We start from the raw sequence: 21,821 nt of genomic DNA on the forward strand, positions 1-21,821 counted from the left end.
TTAATGTGATAAACGACTGAAATAACAATGGCGTATCTGTTGGGTGAGTGTAATATTTCTAACAGTAAAAATACACTAACTAGTAATCTTCACTTAAATCTTGTATTCTTAAATCTTTTACACAACAGTTAGGTCACGCAAAGCATGACTAGCTTCCCTCGGAAACATTGTCATTGGCAGAGGAAAGATATACAAACTAATTGGCCAGATTTTGTCTAAATCTTAAATTGGTTTGTTATCAGCTTCTGTTTTTACCGTTTATTATACAGACACTAATTGCCCTAATATATCCTTCAAGAGTTTGGTTTCTTAAAATAATGGACCACAGAAGAAAACTTTTGAGCATACCAATCTAATTATAGCACATGGCTGTTTGACCACGACCCCTCCATACAAAACTGAAAGAACAGAAAGCGGAGATTTTTCTTCTCGGCTCAACATGCCCACCCTCTGAAATGGGAGATGGGGCCATCTTATTGGGCAGTAGGGGGCTGACTTGAAGACCCATCCAGAAAAGCTTGAAAACCAGTCCAGACGTCCTCTGATCAGCTTATTCAAGCAACACTGTGTGCATTTGCAGCCCATTTTCTGCACTTACACAATGTTTTTACAGAGACGTTAATGACAAGCCAGATGTTACCTCTTTGTTTGAGTACAGTACCCTTCCTAGCCTAGTAATTAGGTCACACAAAATCACCAAGTTCTTTCGCCTGAGAGAGGCAGTATCTTGTCACGACCCTCATTTGACTGAATCTTTCAGAGACAGAACTGGAGAAGTTCTGCTCGAGCAAGTCCCGACTAAACGCTAGAGCAGCCCCTGTCTGTTTTTGACATTTATCAGCGTCCTTGCTGCGGAGCAGACGCACACACACTTCTTGCGTTGCTGGCAAATCCCACAGCTTTTGCGGAAAGAGCGGAAATATTTGGCCTCACAAAACCGCCCGAAACCAGTGGTAACGTACAAACCAATCTCTCCTCTCTTTCAGCTCTCACCCTCAGTAATGTCGTAAAACACTTTCTGTATAACACGATAATTGTTTGCTTTTTCCATCCGCGGGGTGCATGACACATTTTTACGGGTTTATAGATTAAAAATTCTCATTGCATGCAGTTTGGAACTTTCTTCGCTAAACATTTGAGACGTTTGCAGATGGAGTGACGACAAATGTCTTTGGAAATAGGTCCGTCTCCTTGCTGAAGCGCTAGCGTACAGCTGCAGGACTGTGAAAGTGCTTATGTCTTTACTGTACCTGGTTTTCATTACAGCGTTGAGAGAGCGGGACCCCATATCATGCACCCCCCGCTAGGATGTTTTTACTCATGGCAGTATATTTCAGCCCTCTCGTTCTCTGTCTAAGCTCTGGGTTTTATTGAGTCTTTCCATCTGAGCCTGGTCATCCTACAGAGCTTAATTAAAAGGTTTTTTTCTTTGCTTCATCTCACCGCAGTTCTGATTTAATGCTAACTGTATGACTTTGCCTCAGGGTCGGACTGACGCTTGTAGACGCCCCCTGCACTCATATCAGCGTTGCTCAGCTGTTGATTTTATTCTGGTTTCCCATTACTGTAAGTCAGGGTAACCGATGTCGTCATCTTTTCCACGTCTGGCTCGGACTTTTCTGCAAGATATTCAAACTTTGTTATGCAAGTAACAGATCTATACAAAAACTTCAGCATGTAAGCTAAAAATCTTTCTAACAGGAGGCATGATGCACTGATATATTTTCAAATAAAATACGATAGAATGGTAACAAACTCTTTGCTGTGTTTAAAACTTCAAACCTGTATTTCTGAATTACAAATTTATTAGTTTAAGTCTTGTGAACTGACAAAAAAAAAACCTATTCACAGAAATAATAAGATTTAAACTTATAATTTCTTACCATGTGAAAACAATGTAAAGAGTTTCTATTAAATTTCCACTTAAACTAATTACCAATAATTTAAAGGGATAGTTCGCCAAAAAAATGAATTTGTTGAATAAAGTTGAATAAAGAAACTCATGTTTCTGGGTGTTGCTGTCTATGCAGGATCAGAAAGCTCTCGGATTTCATCCAAATCAAAAATATCTTAATTTGTGTTTTGAAGATGAATGAAGGTCTTACGGGTTTGGAGCGATATGAGGGTGAGTAATTAATGACAGAATTTCATTTTTGGGGGAACTAATTTAAACTAAAAACAATTCCATTACCATTCCACTAATAATTTTAATGTAAAATATGCCTGCAATTAATAAAACTGCTACCAGCTTTTTGTTTTGAACACAATGTAAAGAGTTCATGTTACTATTCTACTAATAATTGAAATTTTAACTTAAAATAATAACCATTCCACTAATAAACTAATCATTTGATTTCAATTTGGAAACTGCTATCAGCATAAAGAGATTCCATGACCATTCAGCTTATTGAAATGCAATGATCCCGATTAATAACTCAATCTCAAACTCGATTCACTGAACCAAGAAACATCTCTTTCAGACATTTGACTGAAAGAACTGACGCATATAGGATTTTAATGATATTGCTACATCATCCAAAACCTTTTTTCAGCCAAGTCTTGCAAATTATATTTAAGTTCTAAATGACTGTTTTAATGAGCTGAATTGTGGCTGCAACAAACTGAACTGAGTGAACTGACCATAAACACTATTAATTAAACATGAAACAACCCAATGAACAGCAATATGTGCGCACATATGGCTTTATTGGAACGTTTGAGATCATTTAATATGGCACATTGGAATAACTTGAGTCAATGATGTGGAGCCAAACATTTACACAAACTTTTCTAAAAAACGAAATTTGCTCAAATGAGCTGTAGTTCCCATCGCTACAACCCTAAATGTCATCAAGACCAAGTCTGTTCTTACTAAAAGTGGTGCTATGATTGTTACATTTGAACACAATACTTAAAACCTCCTGCAGTCCTCTAAACACCACCCGTCACACATCCAAATAACAGTTTTACTCCTTACTCTTACAGTAAAGGTGTTAAAGGCTACTATTCCATCAAAGCTGTCTGGCTCTCCAGGGTCAAGCTTTTAAAGGCTGGATCACCTGTGATGCCGTAACTTATCATTATGGAAATATGTACGCTGACAGTATACATTAACAGAGTTATATGAGGAACACGTAGGGCTGAAATGCCTCTGTTTTATCCCACAGGCTTCAGCCATGAGACTAAACCTGATTCTGGCACTGTCATTCCTCGCCTGTCTGAACTTCAGCCTCGCAAATGATCAGAGACGTCCCTTGGCACGAGGTAGAAGACGAGGTGTTGGACCAAAACGAGCACGAAAACAGACATCTAATACCGCCTTGCAGCAGGGAAGAACAGCAGAGAGCAATGCACAAGATGGATCTATTTTCATTGAGTCGTACAAGGAGCCAAAGCCAAACTACGAAGTGACTGCAGGTCAGTGTAAAGAAAGTTACAGTTTGTCAACTTAGAAACTATTCATAATTTAAATAGGGCCATTCTACAAAAAGTTGAATAATGACTAGTGGGTGACTTTTTAGACATAAAAATCAAAGTAATAAATCAACTGTGTGTGTATATATATTGAAATTTAACTGACTTGCCTTATATATTGTGCAATTGAACAACAAAAATCAACAAAAGCATGACATATCATTCAACCAGCAGTATTATATTCATCAGTGTAGATGTCAGTGAAGTCTATTATAAGCGAAGGATAAGCAAGGGGGAGTTTATTTGTATAAGAGATCTTTTTATTTTTTTAAGAGTAAATGCTTTTTTTGCAGTAGATGCTGTGAAAGCATGATCCTTACTTCAACAGGCTGAAAAAAAGTAATGCAAGTATACATTGAGAGTCTTCAAACCGCCTTCTAGCTTAGGGTCACATTGGTTTGTTTATATGCTATAGTACATGACCATTCTGCCCAAGGTGGTAACAGTCAGTTCTGAACACGGACCACATGATTATACACTGACAACATGTGACAGTGTGAACGTGCAATTCCGTAAAAAGCAAACATCCACTTGCACCACAGCGAAAACACAGATGGTGCCACCAGCTTTCATTGGTAAAAACAACACACTTTAAGTGTCTTTAGCATTAGAGTCAATAACAGATCTGTAATTAATTCTTAGCCTAAGAAGTGCGAGTGAAAGACAAAACATATGTTGTCAGTAAGAACCCAGAAAACAACAGAAATAAAACACTTCTTCCCAGCGGACTCGTTTTTACTACTGTATTACTAGCATGTGTAAACCATTGACTACTAATGGCTCGTTTCCACTGAGCGGTATGGTTCGGTACAGTACAGTACAGTATGCAATCATTTCCGTTTCCACTGTCAGAAGTTGTGAACGGTACCAAAATAGCGAACCGTAGCGTATCACTTTTTTGTACCCTTCTGTTGGGGTCCCCAAAGGCTACCAAAAGGGTGGAGCTAAACTCACAGCACAATGTTGATTGGTTGACTAGAATCGTCACTTTTTTTTTTTGTGATACAAGGGGATAACTCGTTCCGCTCTACCGTGTGTCGGATTCTGTTTTCAATCAGTAGCAATAAGTTTTACTCATTATTTGAAAAATAATTAATCAGATCAACATAGAAAGTGGCAGCCTTGAGACATTTTCAAGGTATCGTAATGACACCAAAATTTAATCAGAACAATTCATTGGTCTGAACTGATTCTTTGTAATGATTTAGTCGCAACGTTTCCCAAACTTCACTCAATTTCACCCCAAAATTTAAATTGTTATAATTTGCTCACCCTTAGGATGCTCCACTGATGTCCTATGTTACTGATGTTACACAGACTATTTTAACAAGGTCCTTGTTACCTTTCTGGGCCTTAAATGTGCTAGTTGTGTCACTGTCTATGCTGGGTCACAAAACCCTCAGATTTGTTTTCTGAAGATGAACGAATGTCTTACAGGTTTGGAACGACATGAGGGCGAGTAATTAATGACAGAATTTACATTGTTGGGTGAACTATCCCTTAAAGCAAAGCTAATTTTATGCTCCTGAAAGGTTTTATATTGATCACATTTCTACATTTCCTTCTTTTTTTGTATAACTATTCCAGCTAAATCAGAGCACTGTATATTTCGAGGCATCACCATGTACGATAAAACGGTGTGGTCGCCAAAGCCATGCGTGAACTGCCTGTGTTCCAGCGGTGAGATGGTCTGCGACCGAATACTTTGTCCCGCCTTGCGGTGCCAACTCAAATTTCAACCAATCGGAGAGTGCTGCCCAATTTGCATTGACCCAGGTTTGTAAAAGCAGCATTATTGAAGTTAAACCAAAGCATGGCATTAGAACCGCAAGTTTATTTTATATATAAATTATGTTTAATTTCTCCTTGTTTAAACTCAAAATTGTCACATTTTTAGTTGTCGATGCCCCTGACTTTTCCGGTGAACCTCCTTCTCCCATCGATCTTGACGATCCCTATACTGAAATATCACAAAGCCAGAGAGATAAGAAAGAAAGACTAAAACAGGATGAAGAGGAACGGATTCGCAAAAAAGACGCTGAGCGCAAGCAGAGGAAGAAGCAGAAGAAAGAAGAAGCTGAGAGACAGAAAAAGTTAAAAGAGGCGAAAGAAGCCCGAGAAAAAGAGGAGGAGCTAAGGAGGCTACGAGAGGAGGAAGAGGAGAGAGCAGCAGCGGAAGAGAGGAAAAGAAGGATGGAAGAACAGCGGAGGGTTGAGGAGGACAGGGCTCGAAGACTGGAGATGGAGCAAAGAGAGATGATAAGAGCACTGGAAGAAGCAGCCGAACGTGCCAAGGAAGGACTCCGTGGAGATGAGGCCGCTGAAGACGAGGACACGGTTTGGTTGAGGGGGGACGTTTTCCAAATGCCCCCAGTGCCACCAACGAGAGCAGCAAATTCTCCTTCTCTCTTAGCTCTTCAAGAGCCAACCGAACCAGTCGAGGAGGACCGCGAACTGGGCGAAGAGGAAACGGATGTAGTCGAGGAGGATTCGGAGATGGTTACCACATTGCTGCCTCAAGGTTGTTCGATCTCCGACGTCACTGTCACCTGTGAAAATGCTAAACTGACGGGTATCCCTCCACTATCCATCCCTGAGCTCAAATCACTCAGCCTACAGGGTGAGGAATGCCACATCCCTGTATAATCCGCTTGACAGCTCGTAAAGAGATACAGGCGCTGCATTGGAACTTAGATCACTTACCTAAGACACATGCAAAAAATTTAATTCAAATCAGTGCATACGCCAGTATTTACACAGTGCACGTACATGTATACAGATCCCAGTGAGGCTAATTTTGACAACTTGTCATGCATTATGAAATTACAGGCAATGAAATCAAAACCATCCCTGCTGGAGCATTCAATGGCATCCCCAACTTGGAGTGGATAGACTTGGGGAAAAACAAGATTGTGTCATCTGGCATAGATCCACAAACATTTAAAGTAAGTTCAGAATACTAGTTTACCACATACTGCAAATAACAAACACATAAACATCCTTTTTGGCAAAAGAAACGTTGTGACCACCCAAATGATCCAACTGCAATTTTCTTGTTTGTTTGTTGTTGTTTTTTTTAAATGCCACACATGTGGTGCGATACTGAATGGCTGTGGTGCAAAAAATGTGTCCATGCCAGTTAATCGCGTCAGACTTTGTGTGAAAATATCATAAAGGACCCCCAAAACATGTGAATAATGTCTTGATGTGATCTGTGAGAATGAAATATTGTTGCACTGTTTCTGGAATTAAAGTCTGCTTAACGTAGACAGATAATAAATAAGAAGTGTAAAAAATCTGACTGTCGACATGAAATGGACCCATTCTGAGTATAAATTTGCTCAATTAGACTGACATGAACATACATTTTTTTTTAAGGCTCATTCGGTATTCTGGAAGTTGAAATAATGTACTTTCCTCTGCTGCCCCTTTGTTCAGAAATTCATATGAATTACTTCATGTCTTCCAGCTGAACTTTAGGTGAATTAAAGAAGCAAACGTTTCTTCCATAACGGTTTACAGCCATGCAAAAACAGTACCATCTGCAAACCTAGCATTGATGAGCTCCAACAGTTTCCTCTGTTCGTAGCCATATGGCTTTTACAGAAGTCACAAATCCTGCTCTAATACACTATACCAACTCGTACCTGACATTTGTAGTCATGCTTTTTTTGCACAGATTTTCATACAAAAACAAAATTCCATGGCATGTGTTCAAGAGAAACAACAGAGGGTATGTTATGCTAGTCTTTCCTATTTTCGCTGGGCTCTAACCAGTAGAACTATGCCCATCATATGAACAGATGGCAAAGTATTGAAAAATATGTAATATTTATACAGTACCCAGAATGTGTCAATTCATCAGAAAGGTCGGAGTTACGATCAGATATACAATAAAGACATAGATTTGGCATATGGATATGTATTACTAACAAAAGACAAGTATCCAAAGCGTTGGCAGAAAGTGGAAAACTTTCACTGAAGGTTTCGAAAGCATATTGCATGTGACCTTTATTTTTCACACCTAAAGATTAATGACGTGATTTTTATGTAACTTTCTTTTAAAGGGTCTTAAATTCCTGTCTCGACTGTACATGGATGGAAACCTTCTGGAACAAATTCCCTCTGAGCTCCCACCAACACTCCAGGAGCTCAAGATAAATGAGAACAATCTAAAAGAAATTGAGGAAAACAGCTTTGAAGGTAAAAGAGTTACGCTAAATTGCTATGCATAATTAAAACATCTATAAGATGCTGACACTTAATCAACTAATACTAGCATTAGATGTTCCTTACCTAATGTTGTGCTATGAAAGCACAATATTTTCACAAACTGCTTCATAATTCCTGGAAGGTCTCAGCAGTCTGGTTACGTTGGAAATGGAGGGGAACTTGCTCAGTGAAGGTAATGTGAATCCACAGGCCTTTAAGCCCCTCAAAGAGCTGAATTACCTTCGTCTAGGCAGAAACCATTTCCGTACCATTCCTCAGGGCCTACCTGCATCTCTACTGGTGAGTTTCGAAATGGAGAACTACTTCTCAAGTCAAAGAACATCAAGATTGCTGTCAAACAATCTTGTTCATTTAACTGCGTCCAAGTTTGTGGGCTATAAACCAGCACTGGTTTTACAGTATTTTTGGGAAACCAGTGGCACTTTATCAGCAATTATGACAAAACGACCCCACAACTTTACCACAAAGTAATCTGAAGCTGCTCAAGTAAAATTTAATTGCATTCTCAAGTAACGACAGTATCTATATATTTTATTCAATAAAGCAAACCGTTTACTTCATCCTCTCTTTGACTTTTAGGAGTTGTACCTCGAAAACAATCTGATTGAAGACATCTCTGAAACGGCATTCAACAACACCACAAACATTCACGTCGTTGTGCTAAGACATAATAAATTAGACGAGTCAAGCATTGCACCTTTAGCCTGGATTAATCACAGGTGTGTGTTCTCAAAAAGGTTAACAATGAAACCATTGTTTAAGCAAATATTGCTCTCTTTTGTTTATAAAAATTTGGCATAAAGAATGGAAATTGAAGTAGAAGACATTTGGTTCCAATGAATTTTTAGTGGTTAGTAAATATGTTTTTGCACTGAAAGATTGCATGCTAAAGTGGCACAACAGTTTAACACAATAGCTCTGTGGAAGAACTGAAAGGTGGTGTATTTTACAAAAGTAAAAAAACCCTTTCTGGATTTCCCCCCTTTTTTTAAACACATGAACACTTAGCCTTTTCTCACTGTATCTAAAAGGAACCTGGAATCTGTAGATCTCTCGCACAACAACTTCTATCTGGTTCCATCCTTCCTTCCAAAGTCGCTGGTTCACCTGGTGCTGGCTGGAAACCAGATCGAACGCATACCAGGATACGTGTTCGCACACATGGAGCCTGGCCTGGAGTACCTCTACCTCTCTTACAACAAGCTGGACGGTGATGCTATTGAGCCAGAGTCCTTCTTTGGCACCTTCAACACTATGACCGAACTCTGTCTAGACCATAACCAGCTTACGTCAATTCCGATGGGAATTAATGAGATGACGGGGTTACATTTCCTACGACTTAACAACAACAAAATAAGGTACACTGCTTGCCTCTTGCAAAGAGTAATGAGTTTGTCATAATTTCCTGTGAAGCAGTGGTCTATGATTTTGAGTAATATCTTAGATTTATATAGCACTTGACAATTTACATAGCTTCAAAGCAACTTATTTATTTAATTTATCTTGAAAAAGAAGTTTATTTTCCTTGCCAATTGCCAAATGATGTTTTTTTTATTCAAAGGGATAGTTCATCCAAAAATTAAGATTACCTCATGAATTACTCACCTTCAAGCAATCCTAGGTGTGTATGACTTTTTCCCAATCAGAATTACATTTTAAAATGTCCTGGCTCTTTATAATGGCAGTGAATGGCTATTTTTTTTCATTAGTCCAAAGGAAGTCCAATAAAGTGCATCCATCCAAAAAAGTGCCTAACATGGCTCGGGGGTGAATAAAGACCTCCTGAAGTGAATTCATGCGTTTGTGTAAGAAAAATATCTATATTTAAAACTTAATAAACCATAATCTCAAACTTTCACTAACTATCATACTCATGTTCAGAGAGTCTAGCGGGTGATGTAGGCATACAAAAAACTCCGCTGAGAATATGCTAGTCTCACAAAAACCAAGTTTTGTTTACAGCAAAGGAAAAACTCCTCTTGGATCATACTGAAATCCTACAATATTTTTTTTACAATCCTCCTAATTCATGAATTTTTGTTTTGTTTTGCTCTCTCCTGGGTGCTTCTGCATTCGTAACTTCTCAGCAGAGCTTGCGCTACACCTTCATCCAACATCATCCACTGGACATCACTCTCTTGTGAATGCACATATGACAGCAGAAGCTAGAGATTATTGTTTATAAAGTTTTAAATACAAATATTTTTCTTACTCAAATGCATCGTTTTGCTTTAGAAGGCCTTTATTCAGCCCCTGGAGCTCTTTTTATAATGGATGGATGCACTGTTTTGGACTTCAATTGGACCATTGAATATCAGCAGCCATTCACTGCCATTATAAATATAATTCCAACTGTATTTGTCTGAAAGAATAAAATCATATGCACCTAGGATGTCTTGAGGGTGAGTAAATCATGGTGTATTTCTTATTTTTTGGGTGTACTATCCCTTTAAGGTTCATGATAAATATAAATAAAAAAACTACTTCCCAATGTGGTAAGAAACAAGAAACTGAATACAAGAGTAGGGGTGCAATCCAATAATTAGTTTTGGCCAATAAATACTATTATCTGCACAAACATCAGACATTGGCCAGTTATTTAGAAACTGCTGCTATTATAAGGCTGACTATATCATGTCAATCAAATGGTTGGGAAAAGGTTGTGTGTGAAGAAAAGTTTTTGTGTGGTGTAATTCAAATTAATTATCATTAATTTGAAACAAGGTATAAAAAGCAGAAGCACCAAACTATCAGTATCAGCAGATGTTATTCTTAACAAATGGTATCAGTGCAGAAATTTTGTATTGATGCACCCCAATTCAAGAAAATATAGATTCTTCTTTGTGATGTATGCAAATCTTTGAGATCCTGAGTGTTTTTTTGTCCAACAGGCACATATCAGAAGATGCCATCTGTGACCCCTTGAATGACGATGACTCTCATCTAGTTGCCCTTCGCCTCGAGAACAATTTCCTTGATCCCCGGAAAATCCCACCAACAGCTTTCTCCTGCGTCCGCTCCTACTCTAGTGTCGTTTTAAAGCCTCAGAGGATTAAGTAACTGCAATCTTGTGTTCCATTATTATATTCGTAACAACCACTAAAGACCGTAAACATAAACATAAAGTTGATACCTGTGAAAAGTGCAGTTATCATGAAAATATAACTTTTTTTGTCCCAAAAAAGAGAAATTGTCCCATAAATGTCATTGACTCTCTAATTGGCATGCTTATGCTTAGGTCTTGTTTGATAAACTTCCATTTATAAGTCAGATAAGACTGAACATGATCACCAGCTCAATGCTCATAGCAGAACGCTGTCGTTGTTCGCTCATGTCTAGACGTGTCTTTGTAAGATGCATGAATCAACTGTATAACAGTTCAAGAGGAAAAAAAAAGGAGCAGACTATAACTTTGTATTCTATGTTGGGATGTATCTTATTCTTGTCATAACAGTATTAAGTTTGTCTGTCGTAGTGAAGAAAAACAGAATGCATGAGTTTTCTTAAGTGTTTATAAAAGAAAGCAGCCAAAATCAACATGCTTACATAATGGATTTTTTTTACTTTTTTTTATTTTACTAAGGCAGGACCAATAAAGGACGTTTACTACTGAGAGAACTGTGATGCATGATTGAAAGATATCTACATGGTTCAAGTTTTGTATTTGCCTAGTTTAGAATTGAGTGGGAAAACCAATACTGATTCAATTAAACATTTTCCTATGTATTTTTCTCTTCACGTAATCACTTATTTTACCCAGATGTTAGAGTTAAATTAAACTTATCACATAAACAGATTTCCTAAAATGCCTATTGTATTTCTTTCTCAAAATATCCTAGTATAAAGCATCTGTGCTCAACAGAAGTCCTGAGCGAATGGAATCACTGCAGACCGAAGCACATTAATGAACCCTGTAAATGATCTGCCTATGACATCATAGTCTTCCGTTCCTTCCGAGATTCTTCTAAGATTCCGAGTTCTCACTCCATCATCGCCAGTGAAATGGGGACGACTGCTGAAAAATGCCTCTGAGGTTGAATTGGGGTTTCAATGATTTTAGGCTACGACTTAAAAGAGGGGAAAGAATAAACAAACCCTGGAAAGGGAATCATCTCAGAAGCTTTCCGTGAAGCTATCCATGATTCATGTACTAGTCACATGGCTTTTATCCAATCTTATTTCGAGGGGTAAATAATCAACAGCTGAACCACCCTCTCCTGGTGTCTGGGTACTGTTAGAACTTGCTGTATATATTTTGAGGACAAGCAAACCTTTGGAAAACTGCCAACATATCTCAAGTATGTGCAAGGTTGAGACATTACCAACGAGATCCTACACATTACAACAAATGCAATTGAAGGCGTGAATGGCAAAAGAATTAGAGAAAGATTTAGGGAAATTATTGGTATTTCATCCTCCTTCCTGAAACTTGTAACGCCATTTCTACCTTTCCTAAACCAATTCTCTTTCACATCTATATAACATAAGCCATAGAGACACAGCTTCACTGGGGAAAAAAAAAGAGAGAAAGATACATTAAACAGCAAAGCTGTGAAACCGCCAACATATCTCAAGGCTGCACAAGTTTTTGCAACGTTGAGATATTTCTAACATGGTTTTGCATGTCATAACTTTACAACAATTAAGACTGAGGGCATGAAAGATAAATAATTAGAGACAGATTGAGCCAAATTATTGGTATTTTATCACTCTTTCTGAAACATTCTTGAACCATTTCCCCCTTACATCTAGCATATGTAATAGTGTCTACATTATTTTAATTTACGGCACCAACTTGACACCACAAACATTTACTGGTTTGAGGTTGGTTATCATTTCGGAAGGAATGCCGGCCAGTGAGACTCTGAACGGAGAAACCATGAGACATAGGAACTTCCATCATCTCAAAACCCCCAGCCAAAACCAAGCATATGTGGCGCCACCAGTACTGCCCCGTGAATAGAGAGGGGTTGCGTTTTGTGCTGCTGTAAGCAAACAGCACCGTCAAGTCTGGAAAAGCTATTATCTAACATTTAGGTCGAGATTAAAGGTCCCCAACGACATGGGAATTACAAGATTTTACACCGATTCAACAATGATTTAGTCAGGATAACATGCATTTCCCTTCCAAAAAAAGTGAATGTGAATTATTGCTCTTCCTGGCAGTTCTTGAATCAATCAATCATTCTAAATAATCTGATGGGATTCATCTCAAGTAAAGCAGAATTATTTTTAATGCCTAGCAATTTAAGTTAATTTATATTTCTCACTAAAAACCCCATTTTCATCTGGCAATTTTATATCACAATCAAGCCATTACATCACCAGATTGAGTGTTTTATCTAAAATTAGAAACTCAAGAAATAACCTCACCAATTATGCAATATTATGCACTCTAAAATATTTCAATACGTCAAAAGTCCACCCACTGGCAATGTAAAGAGTGAGAATACCCCAGTCTGGCCATTGAAAATTTAGGCGTACAGAATTGGCCCCGTTTCAAGTGCTGATGAGAAACATACGGCCGGTAACAATGAGTGTTCAGTGCTTGTTAAGCATCCAGCAGAGCTGCGTTGAGTTCCTACCCCTTATTCCCAATCTGCTCCTTGATCCAGCAGCATCTTTTCCATCCCCATTCATTCAAGGATCTCATGCTTTGACGAGTGTGATCTCCACCTTTCGGCTTTTGTGCACGCTGCATTTAAGAACCTGTGCCTCAACAAATCCTGACGACAAAAACTGATCTCACCCCTGGAGGCTTACTTGAAGCAGGATTATACAGATTCATCAGGTAAATTGCTTTTATCTGATTCTAGATTTAGTGATTTCACCTCATTAAGTTAGCTCAATTTCATATTATGTTTGAATAAACCAGACTTTATCAGAATTTATCTGTGACTTGTTTTAAAACAATATTTAAGTTTTATTATTCTTTACTAAAGGGGTTTCTTTTCTATTTTAAATAATAAAATGGTTGTAAAATATAAAAAATCATACCAAATCCAATTTCAAATGATTAGTTGCCATCACATGTCATGTGGATCGCATCAGAAATATCTATAAACTGTGAGCCACCTTCTCATTCGTTGATGCCTAAAGGCGTCTATAAACTAGATTGCTCTATAAACAATTGTTCAAGTGCAGCTGGTTTATTGTAACTTCTCTTGCAAACAATTACAGCAGTCATTAACATTTTGTCCTCTTAATTATTAATGCAACTGAACTGAATCAGACTCCACATTTTGCAGCTAGCGAAAAAACAACAACAACTGAAAAACAATCAAATGATGCCCAAAATATTGCACAACTTTTACAACAGTTATTGTAAAGTGCTATGCAATTCATTCAGTGAGAATATAACTCTCTTTAACCTGTGATCAATTCCTATTGGCCCATTTCATTGTGATGCTAACTACTAATCCAATCAGGTGCCTTTGGATCCAACTTACTTTTTTTTCAACCTGTGGAACATACAAAACAATGTAACATCTGCATGCCAAAATGTGAACAATTTGTCAAAGCGCTTGTGCTCATGTTCGCAGGGCTAAAGCATTTATGACTGAAGCTGCACCATGAAGGTACTTTTACTACTCACCCTGCTGACGTTATGTCACGCCAAACCATACACGCATATCAACGTCATGGATTTCATCAAGCATCATGATATCATGCAACAAGACGTGGGTGATTTTGACGATGACGACGACGACGACGATGATGTCGACGATGACGATTACGACAATTATGATGATAACTTTGTTTCGGACTGTCCCGAAGGGTGTCGGTGCTCAAAGAAAGTTCTGCAGTGTTCAGATCAGGGTAAGAACTACATGATACTACTTTAAACAACAAAGACAGTTCGAGTCTGACTCGTCATTTTAGGACGCCGTCTTGTATCACATAGCTACGATTTAGAATTTTGTTTTTATGTTTTATTTAATGTTTATTTTTATTTTATGTTTATTTAACAGCGTACTGTATTTTAGCTGTTAGACGGTTTGTGGCTATGCACATTAAGACGGACGTTTTAAGATGCGTTAAGAAAGTATGGATGTTTGTTTCGGCTGCGTGAATAAATAAAAAAGTGAATCTCGCAATTCTGAAGTCGCAATATTGAGAAGAAAAGTCTGAATTCTGAGATATAAACTCGCAGTTGCAAGAAAAACTCATAAGTGTGTGATAATTTTTTTGGTTTTACAAAAGTCTAAGATGTAAGCTCAGAATAAGAGCAAAAAAGGAGTCAGAAGTGTAGCAAAAACAAACTTTCATAAGAAAGCGGCACATGTATTACAAAAGTAATTTTTAAAAAAGCATCTCAAGAAATTCACGTTCTGTGTCAGGTCCCATTGAGCTCTGTCTTGCTGTTTTTGAATGCAAGTAGATGACTAAGAAACACATCTGATCTGGATTATAATGACTTATTTGTCAGCTAGTCCCTCAGGCAACCCACAAAAATGTGCATCTTTGCACATCACTATAATAAAGAAGAATTTATAGCATATAAAATTTCACTCAATCAGATCATTCAAGAAGGACAGCCTGATTGAGGTAATGAACATTTTATAGCTGTCTATTATTAAAAATTTTTTTTCTGTTTTTACAGGTCTGACCAAGGTGCCAAAGGACATTCCTGCAAACACGCTGCTCGTCGATCTCCAAAACAATGACATCACAGAGATCAAGGAAGATGATTTCAAAGGCCTGGATAATCTCTATGTGAGCAGTTAACACCCTCGTCAAATGCTTCTAGGAGTTGTGTGTTTTTATACTGGGTTTACACAAGGACATCTGGAGACATGCAGTGGTAGAGGGATTATGTGGAAGTCTGGACACATATTTGAGTGTTATTGATATTTGCATTTACTGGGGACTGTCCCATACTTGTGGTAAATATTTGCTCATGATTAGTGGTAAAACGGTTAAATGTTCTTGCTAAGCAAGAAAGCTAGAAAGGGAATGAAATACCAAGAATATAAAAAACAGAAAGAGCCCACATCTTGCAAACAACAAGACAAAATTTGTTTCAGATTTTCCAGAAAATTCCAGAATATATAAAACTGATTATCCAATAATAAATTAATTAAAATAATCTTGAGTTGTTGGTTTTTTTTAATGGTCAGGACAAGAGTTGAGAACAGGGTTCAACCACAAAACAATTTTTATTAACATATCTTAAACTTTATTAGTATTGTTATGGTTATGTCATCTACAAAAAATACTTCAAATAAGGATATTTAATTTGCAATAATAGCTGGTCCATCTTCATAAACTTAGCCAGGTAGAAAGACAGAAATGTCCACCTTGGACATTTATTTTAATATGCAACAACATGCAATACATCCCACAAAACCACTGTTTAAGTACAAAGTCATAAAAAATATTACAATTCTGATTGACTGGTTGAGGAATTCTGTTTTAAAATAGCAGCTATAAAGTTTGTGGTTATATGCCTCTTTTATTCCCTTTCTGTATTTGCAGGCCCTGTTTCTGCTCAATAACCAGATATCAAAAATTCACCCAAAGGCCTTTCGCAACATGAACAAACTCAAGATTCTCCACCTGTCATACAACCTGCTGACACAAATGCCTGAGAACCTTCCCACGAGCATTCAGTCCCTGCGACTGCACGACAACAAGATCAGCCGACTTCCAAAAGGAGCATTTAGAGGAATGCAAGACCTAAATGTTTTAGGTAGGTCTCCTAAGTGACGACCTTAAATAAACATGGTCTGAGTCATGCTAAGCAGTTAGCGCACACGCTACAACACATTGAGATGTTCGTCATGACCTGGTTAAATCTGGTTTTATAATGAGATAAATGATCTTGTGCTCTATGTCTGACAAGAACAAGCTAATTCAATCAACTGGTCAGGGACTTCAGTATGTACAGATTACATCTGAATAGATTATAGTTAAAAATACGACTCTGGGTATTGGTTCAAACCCAACATGGAGTGATCCATGACTTTATAAGTCACATTTTCCAATGTAAATGACTATTTGCTTGGAAAAACAAGTGGTTCTCTTCCTTGCATCTCTAGAACTGAGTGCAAATCCAATTGCAAACAGCGGGATCGACCCAGAGGCTTTTGACGACATGGCGACCCTCTACTTGAGAATAGCTGAAGCGAGGCTTACAGCTATCCCTAAAGGTATGCATTTACAAAAAAAAAGAAAAGAAAGACTTCTGTACCTGAAAAAAAAGTCTTAAAAAGTGCTTACAAATTTCTTCTTCAAAACTAAATGTTAAAAGTGCCATTTATGAGCAAAAAGGGTTTCTAAACAACATATAAGTCTCATAAAGAGATGTTTATTCATCTAAATCCCACAGATCTGCCATCCTCCCTCACTGAACTTCACTTGGACTATAACAAGATTGCCAAAATAGAGTCGGAGGATTTTTTGAGACTGAAACGTCTACAGAGGTAAGGTAAACAAACTCCGCCTTGTGGTCCAAAAGAGAACTCGACTTAAAGAGCGGTGTCTTCTCCAGGCTGTGGCTCGACTTCAATCAGATCAAGTCTGTGGAGAACGGGAAGCCTCAATGCCATTTCCAAAGTCAGAGAAATTCATCTGGATAACAATAAACTGAAGAAAGTTCCCCCAGGCTTGAACAGCCTGAAATATCTGCAGGTAAAACACAAATACGCACGCAATTGGCTCATTGAGTACACATCAAGTGCATGGAGATTTAATCACCTTCACTTCCTCTTTTAGGTGGTGTACTTACATGCCAACAGCATCAGTTATGTTGGAGTAAATGACTTTTGCCCTTTGAGAACCCGGGTTAAGAAATCCCTCTACACTAGGATCAGTTTATATGCAAACCCAGTGAAATACTGGGAGATCCAGCCGCCCACTTTCCGGTGCGTTTCCAGCCACAATTCGGTGCAACTGGGTAACCACAGAAAGTGAGAGAAACTCTACCGATGTGCACCATGTTTCCACTAGAGGGAAGCATTATAACTAGACATGAACTTCATCCCTAATGTAATAAATGATCATTTCATGTCCTCATGGTGAAGTACAGAACGTAACTTATCCAAAATCCAAGAGTACGCACAGTGGCTACCGACTCGTTACTTGAATTTGGTGAGGATTTCGAAGACTTTGAATTCCAGTAAAGACAGAATCAACTACACTGTGTGCAATAGTTACATAGGCTTTCATTATTAATCGTTTACACTGAAATCTTTTCTACTCCTTATAATGACAGAAGAACCATTTTAATTCAGATCAGGTGCTAAATAAATTTCTTCCCATGTATTGAAGGTCTCAATTTTTATTTTTTTTTGCTTGGCTGTCTAGAATCTAAGAAAAATAAATAAACGTACAAGGCCAGCGTGTTTATTGTTCTACTTCTTGTATTTTAGAGAATGGGCATTATTCATTGGTGCTTATTAACGGTTTTAGTGATAACAAATCTAATATTGCATGCTAGAGTTTCATTATATAACTTTTTATTCATTGCCAGTGTTTTCTCTGAAATATTGGACGTAGACATTGTCATCAGATCTCAGAAATCTTACAGTTTTCACAACAGCGTCCCTGACATTTGCGAAACTGTACCTACAGCAAGTGCTTTCTTAGCCAGCGTTGCTGTGTTATTTGTTTCCAATTCAGATATTGTTTCCTTTGAAAAATAAAGAAAGTATAAAACAGTACATCTGTTTGGCCTCAGAATGTGTACATCTGTCCAGCAATAAGACAGAATACCAGCAGATGGAGACTTGTGTAAGGATAATTCAGTAAAAGCAGCAAAATAATGACTCCATGGAAGGATACTGGGCTTAATATAGGCAGGCAATAGTGATGTCTTGTTGAAATCAAGTTAAATCATTATGTTATATAACTATACAAGTATACAACTGAATGAAGCATGGCAACCTGTAAACGCATTAGTCCTACAGAAACTGAACCAGTCGTGGATAATATAATTTTGTTCATCATGTATGCATGTTGATCGCATTGTGCACTCGCTCAAAAAAAAACAAAGAGCATGCACAGCGAATGCAACACAAGCAAAGTAAATAATCACGACAGTATTTATTTAATTTAGCATAGAGACTATAGCTCAACAAAAATCCTCTGTGGCTCAACTATAGGGCCCTGTGTTATTTTATTCCCCAAATTTCTTCTTATTTTTATTTTTTATTTTTTTTAATTTAATTAATTTTTATTCCAAATTAATTTAGATTCCATTTTTTCCATTAAAATTTTTCAGACTCAGTTTTAATGGTTCAATTAAAGTTAATTAATCAAAAAGCATGTCTAATGAATTTAAATCGTAAAACTCTTTTACACTTCATTTTTTTTACTAAATTCTGTTTTCCATTAATTTTCTAGATTCAATTATAATAATTCTTAAAATTGTAATAATCTAAATAATTGATTTTATAAAAAAGAATGTATTATTTGACTATTTAAAAAAAAAAAAAAAATACTGCATTGTGTATTTCTATTTTTTTTATTATTAAATAATCCTTACAAAATTGTAAACAATAATTTTCGTAGTGGTATTACTATTTCTGTCAAAATTTCTTCAAGTTCAACAAAACTTTTATTTTGAAAGTTTGCTGAGAAGACCTATACATTTTTGTTTGTATATGATATGATGATAGTTTTTCTCAAAAGAAATGGTAAAATACTCAAGACGAGACTCATAGAGTAGTTCTAGAGATTATGTTCATGTGTTCCTGTTCTCATATCTGAAAACTCATTGAGCACTTCAATCATGCACACTTCAGTATGTGTGTAATTCATGAAAATCTGTGTCTGCATCATTCATTCAAAACACAGAAAACGCAGGATTTATATTTAAATATTATATCTGCAGCTTAATATTCAGACACTAATCCATATTGAGTTTTGACATAAGTGTAATGACCTACTTTTCATGTCTCCATTCCAAATACGGCATATTCAGTGACACTCTGTGTTATACAGAAAATTACATTTTTATGACTGGATTCAATGATCTCGTCTGCGTTTTCTGCACTGAGGAAATAATAAGGCCCTACAACTGTAACTGTACATGTACACAATAATTCACTCATAAAGACAGTTATGTGCTGCCACCTACTGGTAGAACAACATAAGGTACAAACGCATAAACAGACAAATGGAGTAATAAATACTGGATTAAATAGTGGAGTAATATTACATAATTTATATTATTTAATTAAAAACAATTTCTTGTTGTTTTGTATCCCTGGAATTTAATTTGGGTCTGAACGGGTTAAGAAGTGGGGGAAAAAACAACATAGAGGGGTGGAGGCTAGAGAGAGAGAGAGAGGCTCTGCTCAGGAAACATATGGAACAAATCTTCAGGTTGGCCTGATCTTCTGCTGCCACGTCTTGCATACCGCCGTCTCCAAAAAAAACTCACAACAGGTTTGGATCATTTAGATCTCTGAGCCCCAGAAAACACCTGAGGGATTCGGACACACACATTTGAAACGCTTTAAAGCTAGCCCGATACATCACAATTAGCGTAAAACCCTCAGATGTGAACAATTCTGCACAGTTTCCACTTCTGTGATGAATCAATCATCATTACATATGGGATATTTTCAAACATTATTGTAGTTTGAGCCATCGGATTAATCAAACCTATTTTTCAATGTTAAGGTTTATTTTGAGCTAGTAATTGGTTTTGGGGTCTCGAACTGTACACGTCTTGCAAACGTGAAGTCAACTTGTGTAGAGTCTGAGCTATGAAGAACTGAATCTAGGTCTAGTTTAGAGTTTTCTTAAACACACCTCGTGCTTTTTTCCCCCCAGTCAATTTCCCTTCGGAGTAAATACCTTTGAACTAAGGCAGAAAACAACCACCCAGCTTGTTTTTATCAGCCAGACTTCAAGAGGGCCACCAGACGACTTACCTCCGCCGGACATTTTCCATAAAATTTCTGAAACCCTGTTTTGTTCAGTCACACATTTGTGGATTCAGGTTTTTTTGAAAGTTTCAAATGATCCATAAAATACAACTCATGGTACTTGTATGCAGGTACAACTATAAAAAATGAAGACTACTTTGTGTGTCTGTCAAGATTGAGACTCTTATTTGACTGGAAAAATATTCACCACATTGTACCTTAGTCATTAAATGAAGAGCGCTTTCACACTTGGTTCGCTTGCCTGATCCGAAACTGAGTTTGATTGCTCTCCCTGCCCCCGCTGGACTGTGTTCATATTACTATATTTGGGACCGAAGCACAGTTCGTTTGCGTCAACAAGCCAGAAGCTGTTTACTCTACTGCTTAATAACGATGGCGCTGGAGAAGGCAGAAAAATGCACAGTTGCGCACTTCTTTCTTAAAATATATTTATGTTTTTGTAACGTTTGTTTTGTTTCCAAATCTCCAGTACATAATAACAATTACGTCTTACAAAGGAACTGCAAATTCTTTAAAGAATGCTGAAGGGCGAACAGAAATGCTACATACAGCTCACATAGCAGCACATCAGTCACGTCAGCTTTTCACACACAAACACTCATTTTTATCGACTTTGTTCACATCAGCAGCGAACCGTACCGGAGTTCACTCTACTCTATCTTTTTAGCGGAGTCGGGAACGAACATCCAAACTAACCAAACTCTGACGCCAATCAAACCCGGGTGCGCACCAAAAGTGCTAGTGTGAAAGCACCCTAAAGTCTCTTTCTTCAATGCTTCAACTGTATAAGTTAACTTTAAATACAACTAATTAGAATCAACTATCGAATTTCCGAACACCCATCATTAAGATTTACAGGCATTGAAGCACTGCAGTAAAAACTCAAATGTGATTGCAAACGTATATTTGCAATTCCTAGTCAAGAAAGCACAAGTGTGACAATTAAAATGCAATGCATGTGCCCATGCTTGTGTGGATTGGACGCAATTGCTCATCTTTCCCAAGCTCTTTTAAAGCCACATATTTACAACCAATAAGCCAGGCTGAAGTTTATCAAAGACTGGGAAAAATATGGCTTTCCAACACAATAAAGCTTTTATTTCACTCAGTTTTAGCCCCTTCCTCACAAAAAACGGCCCCAAAATAACCTCTTGGGATCGCAATCCTGATGGTTCTTTTTTTATGTGTGTCAACCCGCAGCAGCGTTCATGCTGC

At 37.5% G+C, this 21,821-nt stretch overlaps 2 protein-coding genes across 4 annotated transcripts; both read left to right on the forward strand.

Annotated features, from left to right (window-relative positions):
• The first annotated feature begins 729 nt into the window (after positions 1-729).
• LOC113040246 (extracellular matrix protein 2) lies at positions 730-11,380 on the forward strand. 3 transcript variants are annotated; one of them, XM_026198579.1, is made up of 10 exons: positions 730-953; positions 3,168-3,417; positions 5,062-5,250; positions 5,372-6,094; positions 6,304-6,419; positions 7,542-7,677; positions 7,829-7,986; positions 8,287-8,426; positions 8,739-9,065; positions 10,599-11,380. In XM_026198579.1, the coding sequence occupies exons 2-10, from the start codon at positions 3,177-3,179 to the stop codon at positions 10,765-10,767; spliced, it is 2,199 nt and encodes a 732-aa protein (XP_026054364.1). In that variant the 5' UTR covers positions 730-953; positions 3,168-3,176; the 3' UTR covers positions 10,768-11,380. The 3 variants fall into 3 exon arrangements, with proteins under 3 accessions (XP_026054364.1, XP_026054366.1, XP_026054365.1); XM_026198581.1 differs by lacking the exon at positions 730-953 and adding an exon at positions 1,654-1,677; XM_026198580.1 differs by lacking the exon at positions 730-953 and adding an exon at positions 2,836-3,092.
• A 2,807-nt stretch (positions 11,381-14,187) lies between these two features.
• LOC113040247 (asporin-like) lies at positions 14,188-18,371 on the forward strand. Its single transcript, XM_026198582.1, is given in 8 exon segments — positions 14,188-14,526; positions 15,311-15,423; positions 16,186-16,399; positions 16,749-16,859; positions 17,039-17,132; positions 17,201-17,240; positions 17,242-17,340; positions 17,425-18,371. Coding segments are annotated over 8 exon segments (1,116 nt in total). The 5' UTR covers positions 14,188-14,279; the 3' UTR covers positions 17,623-18,371.
• Positions 18,372-21,821: the final 3,450 nt, after the last annotated feature.

This window comes from Carassius auratus, chromosome 22, assembly GCF_003368295.1.
Source record: "Carassius auratus strain Wakin chromosome 22, ASM336829v1, whole genome shotgun sequence".
Lineage (NCBI taxonomy): Eukaryota > Metazoa > Chordata > Actinopteri > Cypriniformes > Cyprinidae > Carassius > Carassius auratus.